Here is a 21,736-nt window from a genome sequence, read left to right on the forward strand (position 1 = left end):
AAGAGTCAACCCAGGATACCCAAAAGTAGGTTGTACTGTTGAGACAACCCATTAGGGTCAATCAATTTCACTCTGATAACCTTTTACAATACCAGAGTGCTTGCCAGTTTTGTGCAAACAACAGTTTGGGCCGTTAGTGTAACGAACTGTGAAAATGCAGCCGTCTGACCAATACGTATCATGCAAGAGATGTGACCAATACTGTAGGTTCAGGACAATGTATATGGGAAATGCATCTGGAAATTCACAAGAGGTTCTTGGAATACTTCACTGGATTCCTGTTTCATTGCAATGTGGACTTTGCAATCCTCCAAGCAGTTACATAATGCTTCATTCTGTTTAAAGTGCAACAATTCTACCACATTTTCTTCAATTGATGCAAGTAGCAATCTAACAGCCTAACATCAGCTCCAAGCTCCAACCAGGCATTTAACACCACTATACCAATGACTCAAAATCACAAGCTCCTCGTTTTTCCTTTTAGTTTGCAATCCCAACAGTCTGCATTTCAAAGACCCCCATCAGCAATCACTTGTTAACTGCTAACTCATTTTCACACTTGTGTGTATTGGTAGCATACAAAACTTCCAATCTGAACAGTGAAATGCAGATAAGTTTGGTAAAATTATTTTGGCTGTAAAACAGAAGAGCTGTAATTAACTGATTTAATAGGAACAATGAAAAATTTTTCATATACGAAGTATAAAAAAGCCAAAGGTCAGTGTACCACAAATAGCTGATAAAAAAGCCACGATAAAGACAAATGCATATGGCACACATTTCAAATATCAAATTATATAAAATAAGCCCAAATATAATGAAATAAATTATTATAAAAGGTATTAATAAACATTATTACATTAATTTAATTTATTACCACATAATATATTTTAATTAAATTTTTTCGGTTAATCCAACAACAAAAGTTGCCAAACATTTTTTTTCTAGAAATGCAGTTCTAACATAATGCAGTTAATAATTTAATGCATAAATTGTAGGGTAAAATAAGCCTAAAATAGGTAAACACTATGGTCATAGGCACATTACAGAGCAAACACACAGTAGAGGAATGTCTGAGCACTAACACATTAAAACGGTAAAACTCTCTTTGGGACCACCTGGAGCTGGGAAGCCAATTTGACATTCAAATGAATGAGATACCTGTCTGACTGGCCATTGATTTAAACTGCAGGATAGAAGAGAGGTCTGCATGAAAACTCCTATCATTGTGAGACACTTGAAGAGCAAATGCGTCATTGTATCTCTAAGTTCTGGTGGGACCTTCTGGAATATGTCGCACAAAGAAATTAATTTATGTAAAGAGTAAAGTCTTACCACTGTTTGCTCCGTAGTATTGGATCCCAGGAGCCTCAACGCCAAGTTGAGCTTCTCATCCAACAACAATGGACCAAGTTCAATGGAATCACACTTCAAACAAAAGAGAAGTGAATAATAACAAAACACAGGCTCAGGCTGTCAAATGTTGCCAATATCCTTCAAACTTTAACAGCTTTATGTTGCAATCACGCATTTATAGATAATCAAAAGTAGTTAAATAGGACGGAAACCTGACGAGCGCGTCTTCACGTACCGACTGCTCAAAGCGCGATGGCGCACTAATGCAGCTCGAGCGTTCACTGTCCTGTGTCGACGCCCCGCCCCCGCAGGCTGCCTTAGGTAAAGCGCCCCGCCTCCTTGTATCAGCATGAGCGATTGCGCTCCGCCCATTTCCAATGTAAACTCAGTCTCCCATTGCCTCTTAAAGGACCAGTATGGAATTTACAACCAAATCCACAACTGTAGTCTAATATATTGAGATTGTATTTGGCGTCCATTTATTTTAATTTAAAGCTACATATCATATATCCACAAGTTTTTATACACATTAATTACACTTATATAAAAAATGTGTATAACTATTAAATAGTAATGTATTATTTTTACTATTAATGACAATATATATTATAATATACAATCAATATATTATATAATTTATATTAATAGTAAGCATCGATGGTGAGATTTAAAGAAATATAAATATTTTCACAAATTGGTTTGTTTGACTTTGTTTCCTTTTATTTAGAAAATAATATAATTCTGTCATCAGGTCATCTTCTTATTATATTTTTTTTCCTCCAAAGACAAAGAATTTTAGCCAAAGCCAGATGATCATTGACAGCTCAAGAGCTCCTTCAAGTGATTGTTTCTTTTTTATATATTGTCTAGTACAGAATATACATATTTGATCACAGAGTACACCCTTGGCACTAAACACTTATTATAATACAATATATCCCATTTTAGGCATTTTAAAAGTCCTTAGATTCAGCACTGGTATATAATATTGATGAAGTAATCCACACCCCAGGAAAACACAAAAATAAAAATGTAAAATTAACAAATATTATATGTTAAAAAATGTTTTTCAATAAAATTAACTAAAACAAGACCAACAGTAACAATAATCACCTTTTGTCTGAGAATTTAAAAAAAACTCAATTTTTGTTTGATTGCAGCTGTGGTTACAGTTACCAAGTGGATTGATGTTGACGCAATAACCACACTAAACAAATGGGACAAACCCAACCACATACATCCTCTTCAGCCGGGTGATTCACAGTGACATATGACTCCAGTGGTCATATTTGCAAACTGGCATACAATGAAATGCGGGCCCTTTAAACATCTTTACGTGATAAAAAATAAACATGTATGTCTGAATAGACCTTTATTTCCGCTCTCTATTTTTAAAACACATATTTTGGTTTAAGTTCTACACAGATTTGAAAGGCAAAATGTGTTAAAATTCCCACTATCACACACAAAAAGAGACAAACAGCTTATTCTGTACAATATATTTTGCATGCCAAATCTCCCTCAGTGAAGAAAAAAATATAGTGCATATAAACATTCAGTCATTCTCACTTTCTCATTGCATCCCACACACACACACACACACACAGTCCAACCATACATCACGCCAGGATTCAAAAAGATAAAATAACTAAAAACAAGGAAAATAACATTCAAATGATCAAATAACATCCAAGTACGACAGTGAATATTTCATGTAAGATATACGGAAATCCAAATGGCCCACCTAAAGTTTATGAACCTGGGAATATGTATGTTTTGTATATACTAGAGCTGCAAAACCACCACACATTTACAAAGTTTGTATAGTCAGTCTTCCCTTCAATCCTGCTTATAAAAAAACCCAAAGTGGTCAAAAACTTCCCATAACTTCTGAAAAAGGTGATTACCTCCTGATATGTTCTTTATGGTGTTAGCAAACGGGCTGATCAATGGGCTCATATCCACTGGTAAAACCCTACTCTATAATTGCCATCAAAAGCATTTATCCAGCCGTTTGATCTCAAAATGGTGCATATTACCCTTCTATGAAAGAGGGAAATAATATAATTTAATAATTAACACAAGATTCTAAGAAGTAACCTCAAACATGAAGTGACTGCAGATGCATGGTTTAAGCAAGAATCACAGCTGCAGAGCTTCACTAGAACATGAAGCATTTTCCTCTGCACTTTGAAACAAGTTCGTCATTCTCACTTTCTCATTGCATCCCACACACACACACACACACACAGTCCAACCATACATCACGCCAGGATTCAAAAAGATAAAATAACTAAAAACAAGCAAAATAACATTCAAATGATCAAATAACATCCAAGTACGACCAAATGGCCCACCTAAAGTTTATGAACCTGGGAATATGTATGTTTTGTATATACTAGAGCTGTAAAACCACCACACATTTACAAAGTTTGTATAGTCAGTCTTCCCTTCAATCCTGCTTATAAAAAAACCCAAAGTGGTCAAAAACTTCCCATAACTTCTGAAAAAGGTGATTACCTCCTGATATGTTCTTTATGGTGTTAGCAAACGGGCTGATCAATGGGCTCATATCCACTGGTAAAACCCTACTCTATAATTGCCATCAAAAGCATTTATCCAGCCGTTTGATCTCAAAATGGTGCATATTACCCTTCTATGAAAGAGGGAAATAATATAATTTAATAATTAACACAAGATTCTAAGAAGTAACCTCAAACATGAAGTGACTGCAGATGCATGGTTTAAGCAAGAATCACAGCTGCAGAGCTTCACTAGAACATGAAGCATTTTCCTCTGCACTTTGAAACAAGTTCCTCCACTGAAATTCTTAGGACCATTTTTAGGACCCAACATTTGCCATTATACTGTATTATATTAGATCTGCTGTACTTAAATCACGAAAATTTGCTTTAAGCAGGAAATGAGGTTTAATAGGACACAAAATGGACTTACACTGGGATGAGTATGATGTGGAATCTCCCTCCATTTATACACATTCCTGTCCAGTTCTGTCTCTGCCATCATTAATGTATAAATACAGGGGGTTCTGTCTCATTCTTGCCATAATAAGGATGAAAAATTGGAATTTGGAAAGGGAGAAACAAGAGGAAAGAGTTCATACCACTTTTGCAGTTGTCACCAGAAAAAGAAAATTAGATAAAAATAATAGAAATGGAGAAATAAATGGTGCTTCTCTTCTGGCTGGAGGCAACAGATGCTTCCAACATAATATGATTTCACAGGTCTGCTGATCCGATTTATCCACACTCATTAACCCAATGAGAGCAACAGGATGGGAAACTTTGAGTTACAGGCCACATATATGTCCATCAGAGGGTTAAGATGGATTTTCACACATTGTAACACCTATAAATTACGAAAGGATGAAATAATCACACACATTCTGTGATGGCCATATTGCCAAATACATCCTTGTTGGTCCTGGAACAACAATCCTAGCAATCCTATCAGACTTTATGGTTAGGGTTATGTTAGAAATGTATTTGAAAATATGCAATTGCAGACTTGAACACTTGGCCAAGGTATGGCCCAGTTAGACAGAGTTGTTCCAGGACCAACAAAAGGTCTAGGAACACGTCCTACCTGGCAAAACCTTTCATCCACTCATTGATAGGGCTGTTCCAATAACTCCAAGATCCTTTGTTCGATAAAGATAGTAATTAAGCCTTAAAAACAAACAACTCTAATAAATGCTATGCATATTTATCCTCATCTGTCTAAAGCATAACTTAAGCTGAAGGCAGTCCACATGGAATTATTTTTAAAAAATGGTAAACTAATGTGTGTTTTTTTTTTAATCGAATTTGCAATACGTGGCCAACTCTTGTTGCTTTCAATGCCAAATGACTCTGTCTTAACCAGGTGCAACAAGTTTCCCGTTACAAATTTGCCCACACTAACCAAAGAGTTTCGATTCCCATTGACTTCCATTGTATTTTTTGTCCGCACAATGAAAGTTAATGGATATCGAAACTTGGCAACCAATATTCTTCAAAATGCCTTCTTTTATGTTCTGCAAAAGAAAGAAATTCATACAGGTCTGCAATGACATGATAATGAGTAAATTATAACAGAATGTCCATTTTTAACCAGCAAGACTTACTTGGTCAACCAGTTTCATTGGAAAGCTGATGGTGGTCCAGCTTCATGTGGCTATGTTGGTTTACCAGCTGGACTATAAAAAAGGGTTGGTTAGGACAAAAACTCAGATCTATATAGGAGTGGAACCTTTAAATTGCGTGTTGCTCCTGGTTAAGATGTAGTCATAGTATCTGTCATAATGTCTCAACAATTAATGTAATTTTAAGGACACTTTCACTTAGATGTACCCACTTCCTCTCCTATGTTAGTCATTCATGACCCCTGAATGCTCACTTTTCACACAGCCAAATGGCCCTTTTCAGTGTTCAAACCAGTAACGTTTGCAGAAAACATAATTTATTTAGGAATATACTGTGTTCAGGCAGACTGAGCATGTGATTGACCTTGTTTATACAGACAGTAAAATCACTTCACGGAAAAGAAAAAGCAAACAACATCATTAAACCTCACAAGTAAGCTGCGCAAGTGCCTTTTAGTTCTCTGCTGGCATTGTGTTGGGTCCCTTAGTCCATTTTCTTTTATCTTCAGTTACTTTGAATAGCCGCGTCAAAGCGAAGTGGTGAAAAATCTGAAGTTCACAGGTACAATACATTTGCTTGGCTGCACAATCTTTGAAATGTCGTCAGCTTCTATGATGTTATGTCTTGCCAGATGATCAGGAAAGGGAAAATCGGAGAGGTGTTTGAACAGGAACTCTTTGATGGGTATGTTTGACATCCAGCTCCGCCTGAGATGCTGGCAAATATCCGATATCCGCTGCCGTTTATTGACGTTTGTGTCCGACGTTACCGTTTGCACGGCGGAAGTGCAACCTGAAGCTCAGGATGACATCATAGAGTCAAATCAAAAGGAGCAACAAATGACCCTGCCCATCACATACACACCTGCTGCTAACATGAATGACTCTGAATCTGAAAGAATCCAGAGCAATAGTATAATAATATCATAGTGAATCAGACTCTTACATATTTGGCCTTCCATAAGTTTCACGAGGGAAAATATACTCGTGTTCAACTTTACGAACAATCTACATTTCACCTCCGGAAAAACATTCAAAACACAGATTAGTGTGAAGCACTTAATTTGACCTTTGGCCTTTTCAGAGCACTGGTGAAAACTGACCTGTGACATCAATAAATTATGCTGGCTTTCCAACTCAAACATGTGCTAAGTGCAGGCGGGTCTTTATCAGATCATAGTCTCTAGTCAAATGAACTTCAACCTCCCATAATCACTGCAGTACTTTGTCATCTGTGTAAGAACAAAAATACCACAGTACAAATCACCATTTAGCATTTTTCTTGATGTGGCCAAGTGCTGAGATTTTCTCCGTAGCCTTTTTAAATTTATTTTTCATGTGTCAGTGCCTTTGTCCAGCATTCGTAACTTAGTGTTGGTGTTATACTCAATAAAACAAAATAACCAATGACAACAAAATGAAAAAGCAAACGAAAATAAATGTTTGAACAACAAAAAAGTCATGCAGTTTGTTCAAGCAGCACAAAAAAAACAAAAACAAAGCTCACCAATGCGTTTACATGTCTTTCCAAGTGATTGTCTTTCATTTTGAGTGAAACACTTTGAACACACAAGCAGAGAAACAAAACAAAAACCTAAACGAAAGAAAACAAAATGTGTGATCAAAGAAAGTATATAAAAACAAAAATCAGCTTGCAATGACAACGTAAGCACAACAAATCCAGGGCTGATGTTTGTTGTCGTTTTTCTATAGACGTGAGTTTGATCAGGCATTGGGGAAAGTAAGTGATCCCCTGCCTTTGTTTTGTATTTCCATGTACCGATATCTTCATTCAATCAAACAAAGGAGGAGAAGCCAGCGATGGGGGCCCGGGAACCTGGAGCCAAGCTGCTCGGGGGCCGATAAAGTGTGCCTTGCTGACTGGGTGGGTTGGAGCTCTGCTGGGATGGAGTGGGAGTCCGGCTGCCCTTGGGTCTAAAAAGGCTGCCAGCCTGGGACTGGCTCTGGGACGTAGGGGAACTGAGCTGCGGTGGGAACGGGGGTAGAGGGGGCAGAGGCGGTGGAGGAGCGCAGGGTTCGGGCTCTTCGGACTCTGACTCGGTGTAGTTGTAGGCCTGCGCTCGGGAGATTCCCTTCTGCTGTCTGCGCCAGGAGTTGTAGTAGGTGGGGTCACTGATGTAGTGGTTGACGAATGAATGCGTCTTCTGGCGGTTGGGGTCCACCTCGTATTCGCTGTCACTGCCCTGGTGGTTGAGAAAGAGAGAAAGAATGAGTGATGGAGACAGAATCACTTCAACAATCTCAATTTTAAGGAAGGATGATGTGACCAGGTGTCCGGGATCAATCCACAGAATCAGAGGCTGCACTAGAAATAATCATTATTCGTCACTTTTGACACTAAAGTTCAAAGTTTGTGGTCAGGAAAAATGCATGAAATTCATCTGTTGATGCTGTCCTTTTGAACTTTCTACTCTTGAAAAATCACAGTTTCCGCAAAAATATTAAGCAGCACAACTGTTTTCAGGATTGATGATAATATAAAAAAAATTATATCGCCCTAGCGTCACGTGTTCATGAGTATTAGGCTAATCATCCCATATAGAAAACATCACAAGTAAAATTAATCATGTTTATAAAGATAAACATGGGTTTATTATAGCACATTTACATTTTACATTTCAGAGATCATTACAAATAAATTATTAAATGCTAAAACTGAATAAATTTAAATGAACAAACCTGGCGTTGCATTTGCAACCATGTGAAAACAGGGGGTGCTGCAGCCCCCTCAGCACCCCTACTTCCCGCGTCCCTGGTTACCACTTCAATGTTCAGTAAAATACTGTAAAACTTTACAGTGTTTATAATCTAAAGGGACACTGACAAGCTCTCAAGACCATTAGAACTTGTTTAGCAAGAGCTCATTTAGTTTTATCAAACAACAGACATGATGGTAACCTGATTAAACGAACAAAATCCAATTAATTATTCTATTGGATTATAATTGCAATCTCTTATTTCTTTCCACAAACCATCAAAGCTTTATTTATTGTAGGAAAGAAGTCTTGAAAGGCAACAGACCACACACCTTACTTTTGAATCTGTCATAAATGACCCAAGAAAAGAAAAGGCAAAAAAGGGAAGAACCAAAAAAGGCTCTATCTATCATTTAAAAATAACCTCATTGCTTTATACCACTGCACCCTCTGATACCAATCACACGCTGCGTTTAGGGGGTCACATATCCATGTGGTGGGGTTTTGACCATGTATGAACCTAATGGAGAGGATAGGAATGGACAAGCACTAAGAGGCGACTTCCTGTCAGTCAATGCACAATGCATATCCTCACCCTTTGAGTTGGAAGAGTATGGAGGCCCCCAGTCTTAAAGGAGAAAACAAGCGCCTCCTAGAGGTAAACAGAGACATGGGGTTTAAAGCAGTGCAGTATGGGCCCTAAGTCATATTTCATGGGACAAACAATGGCTTCTTTTTAAAAATGGTGCATTACCGTTACAAAAAAAGTACTGTAATATCAAATTTGTTTCAAATATTAATTTAATGCAATTTATTTCATAACAAACCCATATTAGCAGAATAACAATTTGAGTTAAACATTCAATGAAAAATAATATCCAGTATTAACATTCAGTGTAATGTCTTTATTTTACTTAAAGTTTAAGGCATAAAACAGGAATGCATATTTATGTTTAAAATTTTTCTAATAATAATAATAATAATAAATGAATAATTATAAATTATTGGTCCCTACTGTATACCATTGGAAAGTTTGATCAGCAGGCTAGTACCATGATACTTTTTTGTAAGGGTAATGCAGGCTGAGAATACTTCTCAACTTTCTTTGACATTTTAATGCATTTCTTGGAACAATCTTGAGAAGGTTCCTCATGGCAGCCTCCTACACTCTTTGTTGAGACAGCTCTCTGCACGAGAACAATGGACAACTGTATGAAGATCTGCTCTCCATCAATCTTTGTCTTCCACCACCACATTTATTACAACACCTTCGCTCTCCTCATTCTGACATATCTGGCTCACACTTCTAGAGCTGGCTGATGAAGTTCACTACAGTTGAATGCTAAAGTACCAAGCAACTGCCAATTGCCAACTGGAGAAGAAAAGGATGAAAATAAGAACCATCATAGCTCAGGCTTTTAGGGTTTGCATATTGTTTTAAGAAGACTCATCTATCCTCACCACCACTTTCTGCAATCCCCCATGAGAAATTCAATCTGGGAATTTCCAAATGCTACCTTTAAGGATTGATTCAGATCTAGACTCTTGCTCCATTGTTTGACACAATCTTTGAGTCTGCTATTAATAAAAAAAAAAAGTTTAATCCACCCTGCTAAAGAGCAACACTGTCATTTGAAGTCTTTCACTGTGTGACAATGTGAAATGAATGAAACCAAACAAACAGAATCTACAGAATTGTCTTACACTTCTACCTCTCACTGAATTATTGCAAAACACATAGATTATAAGATCACTACATTAAATACATATTTTGGCAAAAAAGTTCAACATTTCTCTTCGCCGTTCTCTTTTATAGTGAAAAGACTAACAATGCTCAGATCTCTCCAGTCCACCATTATTGTAACATACACACATATGTGACACACATGCCTCTGTTCAAATTCCAGAGAGGAAAGAAGTTTCCCCCAAATCAGCCCCACATCCCCTTAAAATCAGAGCTGCAGATTTCATGCCAATGACCTGCTGAAACTCTTTCATCCTTTCTTTCTTTAAACAGCAAAAACCTTTGAGAAAAAAAAAATCAGTATGATTAAATACAGTAGGGCATATTGTTTTGTATCTTTGTACATAAGAGAAAATTCCTGAAAAATTAGATTTTTCAGGAATTCAAATGTTTTCACTTTTTTATTCAATGATCAAGATACATATCATGTCTATAATAATACACACAGAATTACAGTGTTTTCCATTTACATTGTTATCATGAAATTTTATAATGACTTATAACTTTAATGATAATTTATTTATAATAGAAAAAAGGGAATTTTTTATCATATTTTAATCATGCATACATTTAATCATACATACATATACACAAAATATTATTGAATTGATCATGGATTTTTGTAGCATCATGCCTCTATTATTGAGCATGTGCTGATTTTAGCTTCTCATACGACTGCAGTGTTTTAATGAGACATTCCAGTCATACCAGCAAATTCAACAACTCAATAAGCAGCAAACAAAAGCCCTGTAATCTGTAATTCAGCTTTGAAAGCTTTCTCTGTTCAGCGTGACCTCACAGCAAAGACAAGCTCAGAAACTAAAGCTGCATGCTGACACGGTGTGTGTGTGTGTGTGTGTGTGTGTACTGGTATATATGGTTTATGAGGACACAAATGTGTATAATGACATGGGTACTACAACGTAAACATGGTTTATGAGGACACTTCCGGTGTCCCCGTAAAACAAAAGGCTTAAAAAAAAACATACAAAACAGTGTTTTATGAAATTCAAAAATTGCCAGCAGTTTTCTGTAAGGGGTAGGTTTAGGGGTAGGGCAATAGAAAATAGAGTTTGTACAGTATAAAAACCATTACGCCTATGGAGAGTCCCCGTAAACCACAAATGCAAGTATGTGTGTGTGTTTGTGTGTGTGTGTGGTCATCAAAACATGTCGGTTGAGACAGAGCGCCGTGACCTACTCCTGCCCTCCCCTGCTGACACATGCAGGACGTGACAGCTGTTCTCTCCTCCAAAAAATGTTCGTTTGCATTCATCCACTCCTCTGTTATTCTATCTCCTCCATCCAGCCATGATCCATTCCAATACTATTTTCAAGCTTGTTTGACAAAAAAACAACAACAATATGTCTCTAAGATAGTATAATGTGTTACATTTAATGCACAGCAGAAAACTGAAATATCACAGAAATCTATTTGATGAAAATAATCAAATCAGAGCACATCAGCCGTGATATTAGTGCTGTAAAGGGCAGCTATGCCAAACCACCTGAAGGGAGAATCCAGATGGAACTTAAAACCAATTCAGCTGCTGATTTTTACACATGTGACAGGTACACTGTAAAGAAGAGTTTTCAAAACACTTGGTTGGTACGTTCAGTGCTGTCGTTTCACTCAAACAAACACACTAAACACTGAAGAAATCGCATACTTCATTAAATAAATGTAAAAATGTAATAGTACAATAATTTTGAACAGGGAATATTTTAATGAAAAATTCTAAAAATAAAAATAATAAAAGGTATTATAAAAAACATACAAAAAAAAATAATATTTGTGTTTGTGGCTGCTAGGGTGTTTGACTGCTTATTTTTCAGAACATCTCATCGTAAGTATGAACAATAGTATGTAAGCATCATTAATAAAAAATACAAAATTTACTAAAGGCCAAGGTCAGTGTGATTCATGCCTTCATGAAGTTGGACTAAAATAAGTTTCAGGCCACAAAAAATTCCAAAATGACTGTAAATGCCAAGATATTCAACAAAACACAAAATAATAATAACAGAATAAAAGCTGATGACAGATTGTGATGGGTCTGGTTAATGACTCCTCAGATGGGAGGATCTGATCTTACTGGAACTGGCTGTTTGGCACGTATGTATTGTCTCCTGCAGAGACAGAAAGTGGGGCAAGATGTTCCCTCCCGGAGAATTCTGGTTTGAGTATAAGCCCTGCCGTACAGAAATCCCATTAAAACTTTACTTTCTCTGTGGAACTACATTTAGAGACACTGCGCCTGACCTTGTGATAGAAATACATGGAGTCTAAATATGTTTTACACAAGATTATGGGCTGTTTTCTTTCTGCAACAGATGACAGTGCTGGTGTATCACTAAAGAGGCATTACATGTGTTATATTTCTGTCTAATCTGCTCAAAAAAAGCCTAAAAAATGTAACACAGGCAATTAGATTTAGGTTTGAAGGCCATTGTGACTGCCAAAACAAACCCACCCCCACTCATATCTCTACAGAGACGGATGGAGAACGGGAAAGTAAGAAATCCTATTGCAGCACAGATATGGATTAAATGAAGGAGAGGAGCGTGTAAGTGTCTATGTCTCCCATTCCACCGATCCATTAGAATTGTAAGCACAGAAGGCGTTTGGACAGACAAAGACGCAAATTATATCTTCATACCGTTCAAAATTTTGTAAGAAGTAATACTTTTATTACGCAACGGTGCATTGATCAAAACTGAAAGTCATTCATAATGTTACAAAATATTTCTATTTCAAATAAATGCTGTTCTTTTGAACTTTTTATTCATCACGGAATCTAAAAAATATTTGTTTTCAACATTAATAATCTTACGAAATGTTTCTTGAGCAGCAAATCAGCATATTAGAATGGTTTCTGAAAGATCATGTGACACTGACGATTTGAGTAACGATGCTGAAAATTCATTTTTGTCATTACAGGTATAAATTACATTTTAAAGTATATTCAAATAGAAAACAGTTATTTAAAATGTTAACAATATTTAACAATATTATCGTTTTTGCTGTATTTTTGATCAAATAAATGCAGCCTCAGTGAACTTCTTTCAAAAACATAAAAAATCGTATCAACCCTAATCTTTTGAACAGTTGTTTTTTTTTTAATACATAAACTTAGCATTCTCAGTATTTATGTATTTGCTCTGAAATTACTTCAAAGGGTGATATGTTTTCCCAATCAGAGGGATCATTTCCAAACTGCATATGTAACACCAAGAAGTTTCAAAAAGTTTAACTGCAAGAAATAAAATACAGTAAAAATCTATTTAAAAACATTTTCCACAGTTTTTTTGTGATACAAAAAGTCATTTTACAAATCTTAGATTAAGGATATTTAATCATATATTAAAAAATATTTTTACCTATGAAAAAAAAACCCTACCTACCAAATTCCAAATTCTTAATTTACTTTCGCTCAGTTAATATTTTTAGGTTTACATTGTGCAAAATTAAGAAGATTAAAAAGCTTGACTAAATAATAAGCATATTAAAATAAAAGTATCTTAATTTTAGATCACCAGCAAAATCAGTACAAATGTACAGTTTTATTAATACTTGATATACGGTCCAACCCAAGTGTTATGCCATCAAATATTGTCATAATGCACACCTTTCTCCAAATCAAATCAAAATTTTCACTATGACATAAGAGTAACTGATGAGAAGCAAAAACTTTCCATGAGCTGGGAAGAATCTCACAGAGTTGATGATGTGATGCTGGGATGATCATCAGAGAGCCAATTAAAACACAGATGCTTTGACATGGAAAGCTGCCCTAACAATCCCTGCTGTTAGCTGCAGCTGTAGCGCCAGCGTTTCCAAAAAAAACCCAAAAGCAGCTCAAAATCAAATGTAAAATAAACTTTGTGTCCAACACACTCAAATGACTAGACAGAGTTACACCTGTCCAAATTCTCATTCATCTCCCATGTGTTAATTTAAAGGCAGAGCTGGCTCAGCTAGGTGCTCAGGTTTGTGGCCTTGCCAAATTAATTTGAGCCATCTTTATGAGTTCCTGAGCAATGACAGTATTATACGTCTCTGTGGCGGCTCTGACTCTTTTGGAGACAGCTCAATGGATCTGCAATAGCCTGGAGTTATCCGCTCAATAAAACTTCAAAGGGAGATTCCATCCTCTTTCCTCACTCTGCCTGATGGTGATGATACCAGACTTTAGCAGGAGCAGAAGGAGAACAGGAGATGCTCTGTTTCCAACCACGAGTCAAAGGTGGCCGGATGCCAGCAGTCTAGAAGGTGGTGGCAGGAGGTGTCAGCGAAGGGCGAGGAGGAGATTACAAATTTAGAGCTTTTGTTTGACATGATGTGCATTTTGGGAGTTCTGACAGGGTGATGGTGACAGCGCACACATTTTAAATAAAATTAAATGCTTGAAATCCTTTGGGCAATAAACCATTTCCCACTATTAAATATTTTATTTTATTATTTGTTAGTAAGAATAACAGGAAAGAAATATAGAAAAAAATGCTGCTATAAAATATATTTCTGGCTCAAAAATGGGATTGCATTAACTACATTTAAAGCTGAAATATATATGCGCACATACACGTACACTGAATCAATTAAAATTCACTAACAACAACTATATATAATGTGAAGAAAACAGCATGATGTGAGCGTGTTTCTTGCTCTCTTTGCCAGTCTGCAAGTTTGATTTAGTATATGCCAATGCTAGACTTTCACACACAACTCAAACTGAATAGCTTTTGCTCATCATGCCAGCTAAATGGTCAATAGAGAGATGTGGAGAGAGTCCAACCAAAGCCTTCCAGTTCTCACACTTTAATCTTTATGCATTTATGTGAGTATTTTGTTTGATTACAGTTCCTGTGTGCTGCACACTGTGTTTTCTTCTCAAGTCTACCACCGATTTTCCAACCTGTGCCTCAGGACACAAAGACTGGAGAGAATGAACTAGGATGCAGCAGAATGTTCTGGACATGATAAAAAAACTAACCACCCACAGGACCTAACCCGGACTGAAGCCATGCGCAAGTAAGACAGCCAAAATCTCAAGTAGGGTGTAACAGACCTTTCCTGCAGGGCTGTATCCTACTTTTGAGAAAGTTTCAGTACAGCGAGTCCTAGTCCTAATAAAAGTGTGTGATAAGGGAATTTCAACAGGTCCTATTCTAAATGAATGTGACTAGATTTAGCATTAGAAAGCCTGCTTGGAGGTTAAAGGGACAGTTTATCCCAAAATGAAGATTTTGTCATTATTTACTCACCCTCATGTTGTTTTCAGAACTTCTGAAAAAACACAAAAACTGAAGCTTTCGTGGTTCAGAAAGGAGGCAAAAGCACCATAATCAGAAAAGTACAATAAAAGTTGTCCACAAGTCTATATGCACAATGCTTTTACATCCTTTTTAAAGCTTTAAAGCCTCTTGAAATTAAATGAGGGTGAGTAATTGAGGACATAATTATTGGGTGAACTGTCCCTCTAATATATATTACACACACACACAGACTGATAACATCTCATGACAGAATGCTTGTTACCTGTGAATCTGAGATCTCTGATGGCTTCTCTGTGAGACTGCTGCTCTCTGCTGGGATCAGGTCATTGTATTTGGCGCTGACATCCTCATCTGAGTAGTGCAGACTGCCTGGACTGGGTCGAGGAGGTGACCTGAGCAAAAGACGTGACACAACACCAGTTTTATAAGCACAGGATGAATACTGTCTAAATGTCTTTCTTATTTTTAATATATTACTTACTTTACACACACACACACACACACACACACACACGCACACACATGAAAAAAAGCAATCTCTGAGTGAAGTATGAAGCATCTTTAGAAAAGGTTTGGCAGTAGTTCCAACTGCAGACACTTGTCTCTTTGTTAGGTGAATGAAGTACAGTGTGTGTGTTTGTATTGAGAGGCGATTCTTTATGAGTATCATGGGACCACTGTAAGATGCCAGCTCCAAGCGGTTTCTGCATAATTAAGTCTCTGTGATGCAGCAGTGGAGAGCAGTTAAGAAAAAAAACGTGTGAATTCTGGATTATGCATCAGCTATTAAAAAATTCTGTTATTAATATTTCTGTTACTCTCTGAGAAACCTTTAAAAATAATTTTACTCTAAGTGTTTTGTAAAAGTTTCACTATGCTTTTAAGGATACTTTATACACAACAAAGATTGATATTGATCACATTTGTTATTTTTTTTTTCCAAAACAAACTCTACATACAGCGACTGTGTTTTGCCCGATGTTTGCAGTCTATTTGTGTACAAGTTGTTTGCACTTTTCTTTCATTAATACTGTTGATTTCAAACCTGCATTCACGATTCCAAGGGAACACAAACCTAGTTGCAGAATTCATAAATATAAAGTAAGTATGCAGCTACAGCAAACAGAATCATAAAACTCTTCCAACACATCATCAGCAATATGTGATCTCTGAGATTTCTCTGATTATCTTTTTTCTTTCTAAAAATCCCTTAGGAAAAAAATTTAAAAGATACAAGTGTGCTGGTGTGCTTGTGACTGCTGAAACACTGCAGATTGTGCTGACTGATGTGTGTGTGTGTGTGTGTGTGTGCGCGTGATGTAAACAGGCCTCTCTACAGTCCAGAACAGAAAAGTCTTGAACACAGAGTTAAAGCACACCATATACTGTCCCTGCCTTTAAAAACAACACTCTCCTTATCACTGAGATAAGACTGTGGCCCCTCATAAACTACCGCTGTAAGACCTGCCACCTACTTTCTTTATGTTTAACATTTCTATTAATGTTTCTATTTTAATTTTGTATTGCCATTTACATTAACACACACATACACAAAAGATTTTGAATGTCCTGGCTTCTCTTTCCATAAAATAAAAGTGAATGGGAACAGTCAAGATAAAAAGCACTAAAAAAGTAACACAAAATATCTTATTTTGTGATCCACAGAAGAAAGTCATTGCCTGGAACGAAATAAGGGCATGGAAATGATGACAAAATGTCAATGGGAAACAAATTCTGTACACTGTACTCAAACTTTTGCTCTGATTGTGTTTGAGAAACCGCAGACATGCCATGACAGACAGTCAGAAGAATTTTAAAAGAAAGGCTCGCTTTTAGATCTTAAATCACAGACCTCCTTCTCAGCAGGCAGTCTTTGAATCCTGCCAGTATCTTGAGAAGAGAAGCAATCTGTATTGTGTTACTTGAGAAATGCAATGTCATAACTATTGAAGTTATAACAGCAAGACAGCGCACTTGAACCAGCTCTCTGCAGTGGGCAGACATCAACGGTCTTTGATTCTTTCCACCTTGATGCTCCTGTCACTTCTCTAAGATTTTCCTGAGGTTCTTCATTCACTTTCCTGATCCTCTCAGTCGGTGAGCCCACAATCTAACTCAGGCTCTGTAGACCATCCACCCGGGAGAGAACAAAGCCTGTGGAACTTCATCTGCACATTCCTCCCACACCTCTCCCTTAATCTGTGGCCAGAGGAAAGAGCCTGGCATCCACTCAAAGACCAGAGGACCTTTGATCCTCCTCAAGGTGACCCAGGATGAAGGAGAGCAGAGGCTGAGAACTAAGGAGTGATAATAGGGCAGATTTCTCAAATGGGAATGGATCTACACACCTGGCACACCTGGATATATTACTACAGGTGTGAGCACCTATTCATGACATTGCTTGACTATTCTTAAAGGGGTCATATGATGCAGCTAAACATAACATTATTTAGTGTATTTGGTGTAATGAAATGTGTTTATGCGGTTTAAAGTAAAAAACACATTATTTTCCACATACTGTACAGTATTGTTTCTCCTCTATGCCCCGCCTTTTTGAAACGCGTCGATTTTTACAAAGCTCATCGGTCTGAAAAGCGAGGTGTGCTCTGATTGGCCAGCTATCCAGTGCGTTGTGATTGGCCGAATACCTCAAGCGTGTGACGGAAATGTTACGCCCCTCCCCATACTGTTGATGCCGTGTCCCGGCCGGAGCAACGAGACAAAAACATTAAAACCCATTACAAACGAGGCATTTGTTGCATCCAGTGGGGACATAATTACTGATTATAATGACTTATACTGTCTTTTTACGCATTGCGTTGCATCGCGCCACGTAAACATAAAACCATGTCTGCATTTGTGATCGGAGAAATGACAAACAACAAGTGCTACTCTACACTGCCCAAAACTCGCGTTTGAATCATCAGTGGCAAATCCTTTAAATGAAAACGTACTTACAGACTGTGAGTCAGAACTGCCGGCATTGTAGTCTACTCTGCCAGGATCAGTAAACAGTCCTCCATAAAATGTGCTGCACACATCTGGATATTTGGGTTAAACTGTTCTGGAACAGTGTTGTAAATACAACTTAACCACTGATTTGTAGTCGTGTCCTCTTTTGGAAGACCAAACAAAGTAGTTTCGCTTTCACAACGAAGCACACAGCGTCTTCACGACATGGCGGCAGCGGCAACAATACTACAGTGAGAATAAAAGTTACGCCTTCTTTCTTTGCGTGAACATTTGGGTGGCGTTATGCAAATCTTCCCACATAGTGAGGTAGATATGTGGGGGCATGTTAGAACGAGCCGTTTTAGGTAGGTGTGGCTGACTCTTAACTTTTATAAAGAATATCTCTTTGGATTTGAGACTTTAGTCTTTGCAACTTTACAGATCTTCTTTATGCACCAAGAGCTTGTAACACTCCAAAGAGAAAGTAACAATTGAAATCGCATCATATGACCCCTTTAAAATATAACACATTGCAATATTTAAATTCGATGTGCTACTTAAAAATAACTACTAATTTATAAAATAAAAATTCTTAGTTTCAAATGCAGAACCTACACCACCCAATCCATATTTTCATTAAGCATAGTTTTAGTTGTAGTAATAGATGTTTTGTGCATATATTTTAAAACAGTCCCATTTTAGAAAGAACGGTGGCAGTATAGGTGAGGTCATGAACCAGAATCTGTTATTGCTCTTAGCCTGTGACTTGTCAGAGAGAAATGCTCTCATTAGTGGAAACAGAAACTTTTTATATTGAGTTTTATGATGGAAAGCAGGATCTTATGAAGGTAGAGCCATTTGGTAATCCCATCAATCTTTCCATGATGAATGAGAAACTCCTATATTTTGGGCTATTTTTGCCACATTATTGCCAAGTGGTTGAAGCTTTATGGGAGTTTAATAGTTCTATGTGCAAAATAATACAAAATAAGCACATATGATAATTGATTTACTACTTCATATAACATTACCCAACCTACTAGGCGAAGTGACAGGTGAACATTAGCGTATTAAACTGCAGCTATTGCTGCACTTAGACTGAGTAATTTTTGTTATGACCATGAGTTTTGTAATACTTCATATTTCAGCTCGAAAACCTGCATGCTCATATTAAAAAACCTAAAAACTTGCAGTCAAAGAGAGACACTTTCACTGAGAGAAACGTCCACTGACCTGGTGTAGACGCCATTTTTGCGGCAGAAGGAATTTTTGACGGACAGTCGTCGATTGTTCAGTTCCAAGGCAGGGAAACGGCTCTCGTCCAGGCTGACCATCTCTCCATGTGTCAATGCATTGCAGTTGGAATTGCTGCCTGTATGGATGAGATATTAAGAGATCATTAAGACAAAGTTTGGACCAAAACTGAGATGTTACAAATTTTGATCTGATGAAGGTGATGCTTTAGGTGATGCTTTAGGTCTTACTAAATTAATTGAAACAGAAATTAATTTTGTTATGGGGTCGATCATAATAACAGGATGCAATGCCACCAAAACCAAAAGGCCATTTAATCTCTACATTTTGGAGCTCAACACCCTCATTAAGATAAAACGGTTCTGGGCTGGCAGGTGGTGTTGTGTGAATGGTGCATACGTGTGTGTGTGTGTGTGTTGGACATTTGTGTGATGTAGTGTGTTTTTGTGTGGAAGCAAAAACTGGGCCTCTCATGCTCTCTCAGTGTGTTTAACATGTTTAGTGACCCACATGACTGTCCCACCCCTCAGTACTGTTGTGGTCTGCCATCTCTTACTACAGAAATGCTGACCACACACTTACACACACATTCCACACTGATGATGTCACAGAAACAACAATGCTGTTTCATTCAACACGCCTCTCCCTGAATGACCCTTTGACATAAACACAACACACACACAAACATACAAACAGACAGACAGAAAGAACGATAGACAAATAGAATGATAGAAAAAAATGACAGACAGCCTGAACAATAAATGGATGGATGGACACAAACAGACATAACTACATATAGACAGAACAATAGACAGACAGAAGAAACGATAGATAGACAGACAGACAGACAGACAGATAGATAGATAGATAGATAGATAGATAGATAGATAGATAGATAGATAGACAGACAGACAGACAGGCACATACTTGAGTCAGATTTCTTAGCATATTTCTTGCTCTGGCCTCTGATGATGAGGATGAAAACTAGAAGCAGGATGAAAATGAGGCCGACCAGAGCAACCACCACCAGAAACCACCATTCCTCATAGAACGGAGCCACTTTTTGTGCTGGAATTAAAAACAAATGTATATATTATTAGAAGAATTGACTTTGGTATGATTTTCAGATTGATTTTCACTTTGAAGGTTTGAACTAACCTGATATGGATGGTGACGGTTGGCTTGGAGATCCGTACCCATAATCATTCACCCCGATGACCCGGAAGTCATAGCTGACTCCCTGTTTTAAGATATCCATGTTGAAGGTATATGAAGTCACTTCCTTGGGAATGTCCTTGATTAAGATGTCCCACAAGCCTTCATCTGGAACATTTTTTTTTAAGATAGAAAAATGGCTAGTCATTCATTGCAGCATAGTTTATATAAGTCATAAGTTCTATGAGTCTGATCACCTTAGAGAAACAGCACACACAAATATGAAAACCATGTCATTATTTACTTACCTTCATGTCATTCTAAATCTGTATACAAGTTTGAAACAACATGGGTGTGAAAAATGTTAATAATTACCACATTTTTGTTTTGGGATATACAGTGCCTTTAAGAATGCACTGTTTTTGTGTGTGTGTTTAACACTGCAGCAGCTGTCACAGCTAATAATTCAGAGGTGAGACCTCATCAAATTAAATTTCATCACAATATAGATCACATGTCATTTCAGCTATGTCTAATGTGTTTAATGTGCTACCGATAACCCCAAGTGCCTTCAGGAGCAGTGAAGAGAGAGAGAAAGTAGTGCTGGTGTCATGTGCCAGGCCTGGTAGAAAAATTACAGGGTTAGATCTTCAGGGCAGAGTGTGAAAATAATATTCCACCTCTACGGCACATGAATGGCATGCAAAGATGGCCTGGCACACATCACACTAATGTATGGGTCTTTAAATCAATCCCATCTGCTCCTCCCCCAGAACTCACTCTTTTCTCATTCGAGCACAGCTTCTCCTCAGTCACTGAGGGAATCTGATCTGCTTTGTCTCAATTGGACTGCTCACATCAATATATCTCCTTCATCGGACACAAGCTGCCGTCAGCATCTTTTTTCCAGACTGAGGCATATGGAATCACTCTTCATTGTTTGGAAGAATTTGTATCTAGGAATTTGGTTGATGAATGTGCTGCCAAACGGACCTCGTGCTAAGCATGGGCCTTAAAGTCAGAGAGAATGAATATTTGATTTGGGTTTACTCATTTCCTTGAATACAAGTCTTGAGTTGGCTCTTCTAAATCAGACAATATTGAGTTATTTTTCACTTTAAACTAAAATGTACTGAA

The 21,736-nt window shown here is 37.4% G+C and overlaps 2 protein-coding genes across 4 annotated transcripts in view; both read right to left on the reverse strand.

Annotated features, from left to right (window-relative positions):
• cdc42ep4b (CDC42 effector protein (Rho GTPase binding) 4b) overlaps window positions 1-1,660 on the reverse strand; it is a 25,554-nt gene extending 23,894 nt beyond the window's left edge. For 2 of the 3 annotated variants that reach the window (XR_001641448.1, XM_016569374.1), the window contains exon 1: window positions 1,336-1,620. The gene's annotated coding sequence lies outside the window, so the exon portion shown is untranslated. Of the gene's footprint in view, window positions 1-1,335 lie in introns of all 3 variants that reach the window. The other variant, XM_016569375.1, reaches the window with a different exon arrangement.
• Window positions 1,661-6,817: 5,157 nt separating this feature from the next.
• LOC107753272 (protein sidekick-2-like) overlaps window positions 6,818-21,736 on the reverse strand; it is a 314,203-nt gene continuing 299,284 nt past the window's right edge. Inside the window, exons 35-40 of the mRNA XM_016569403.1 lie at window positions 20,603-20,767; window positions 20,372-20,512; window positions 19,424-19,562; window positions 15,501-15,630; window positions 8,813-8,869; window positions 6,818-7,704 (exon numbers count right to left, since the gene is read on the reverse strand). Coding sequence (XP_016424889.1) covers window positions 7,297-7,704; window positions 8,813-8,869; window positions 15,501-15,630; window positions 19,424-19,562; window positions 20,372-20,512; window positions 20,603-20,767 — 1,040 coding nt within the window. The 3' untranslated portion in view covers window positions 6,818-7,296. The remainder of the gene's footprint in view (window positions 7,705-8,812; window positions 8,870-15,500; window positions 15,631-19,423; window positions 19,563-20,371; window positions 20,513-20,602; window positions 20,768-21,736) is intronic.

The sequence above is a fragment of the Sinocyclocheilus rhinocerous genome, unplaced genomic scaffold (genome assembly GCF_001515625.1).
Source record: "Sinocyclocheilus rhinocerous isolate Xijiao unplaced genomic scaffold, SAMN03320098_v1.1 scaffold411, whole genome shotgun sequence".
Taxonomy (NCBI): domain Eukaryota; kingdom Metazoa; phylum Chordata; class Actinopteri; order Cypriniformes; family Cyprinidae; genus Sinocyclocheilus; species Sinocyclocheilus rhinocerous.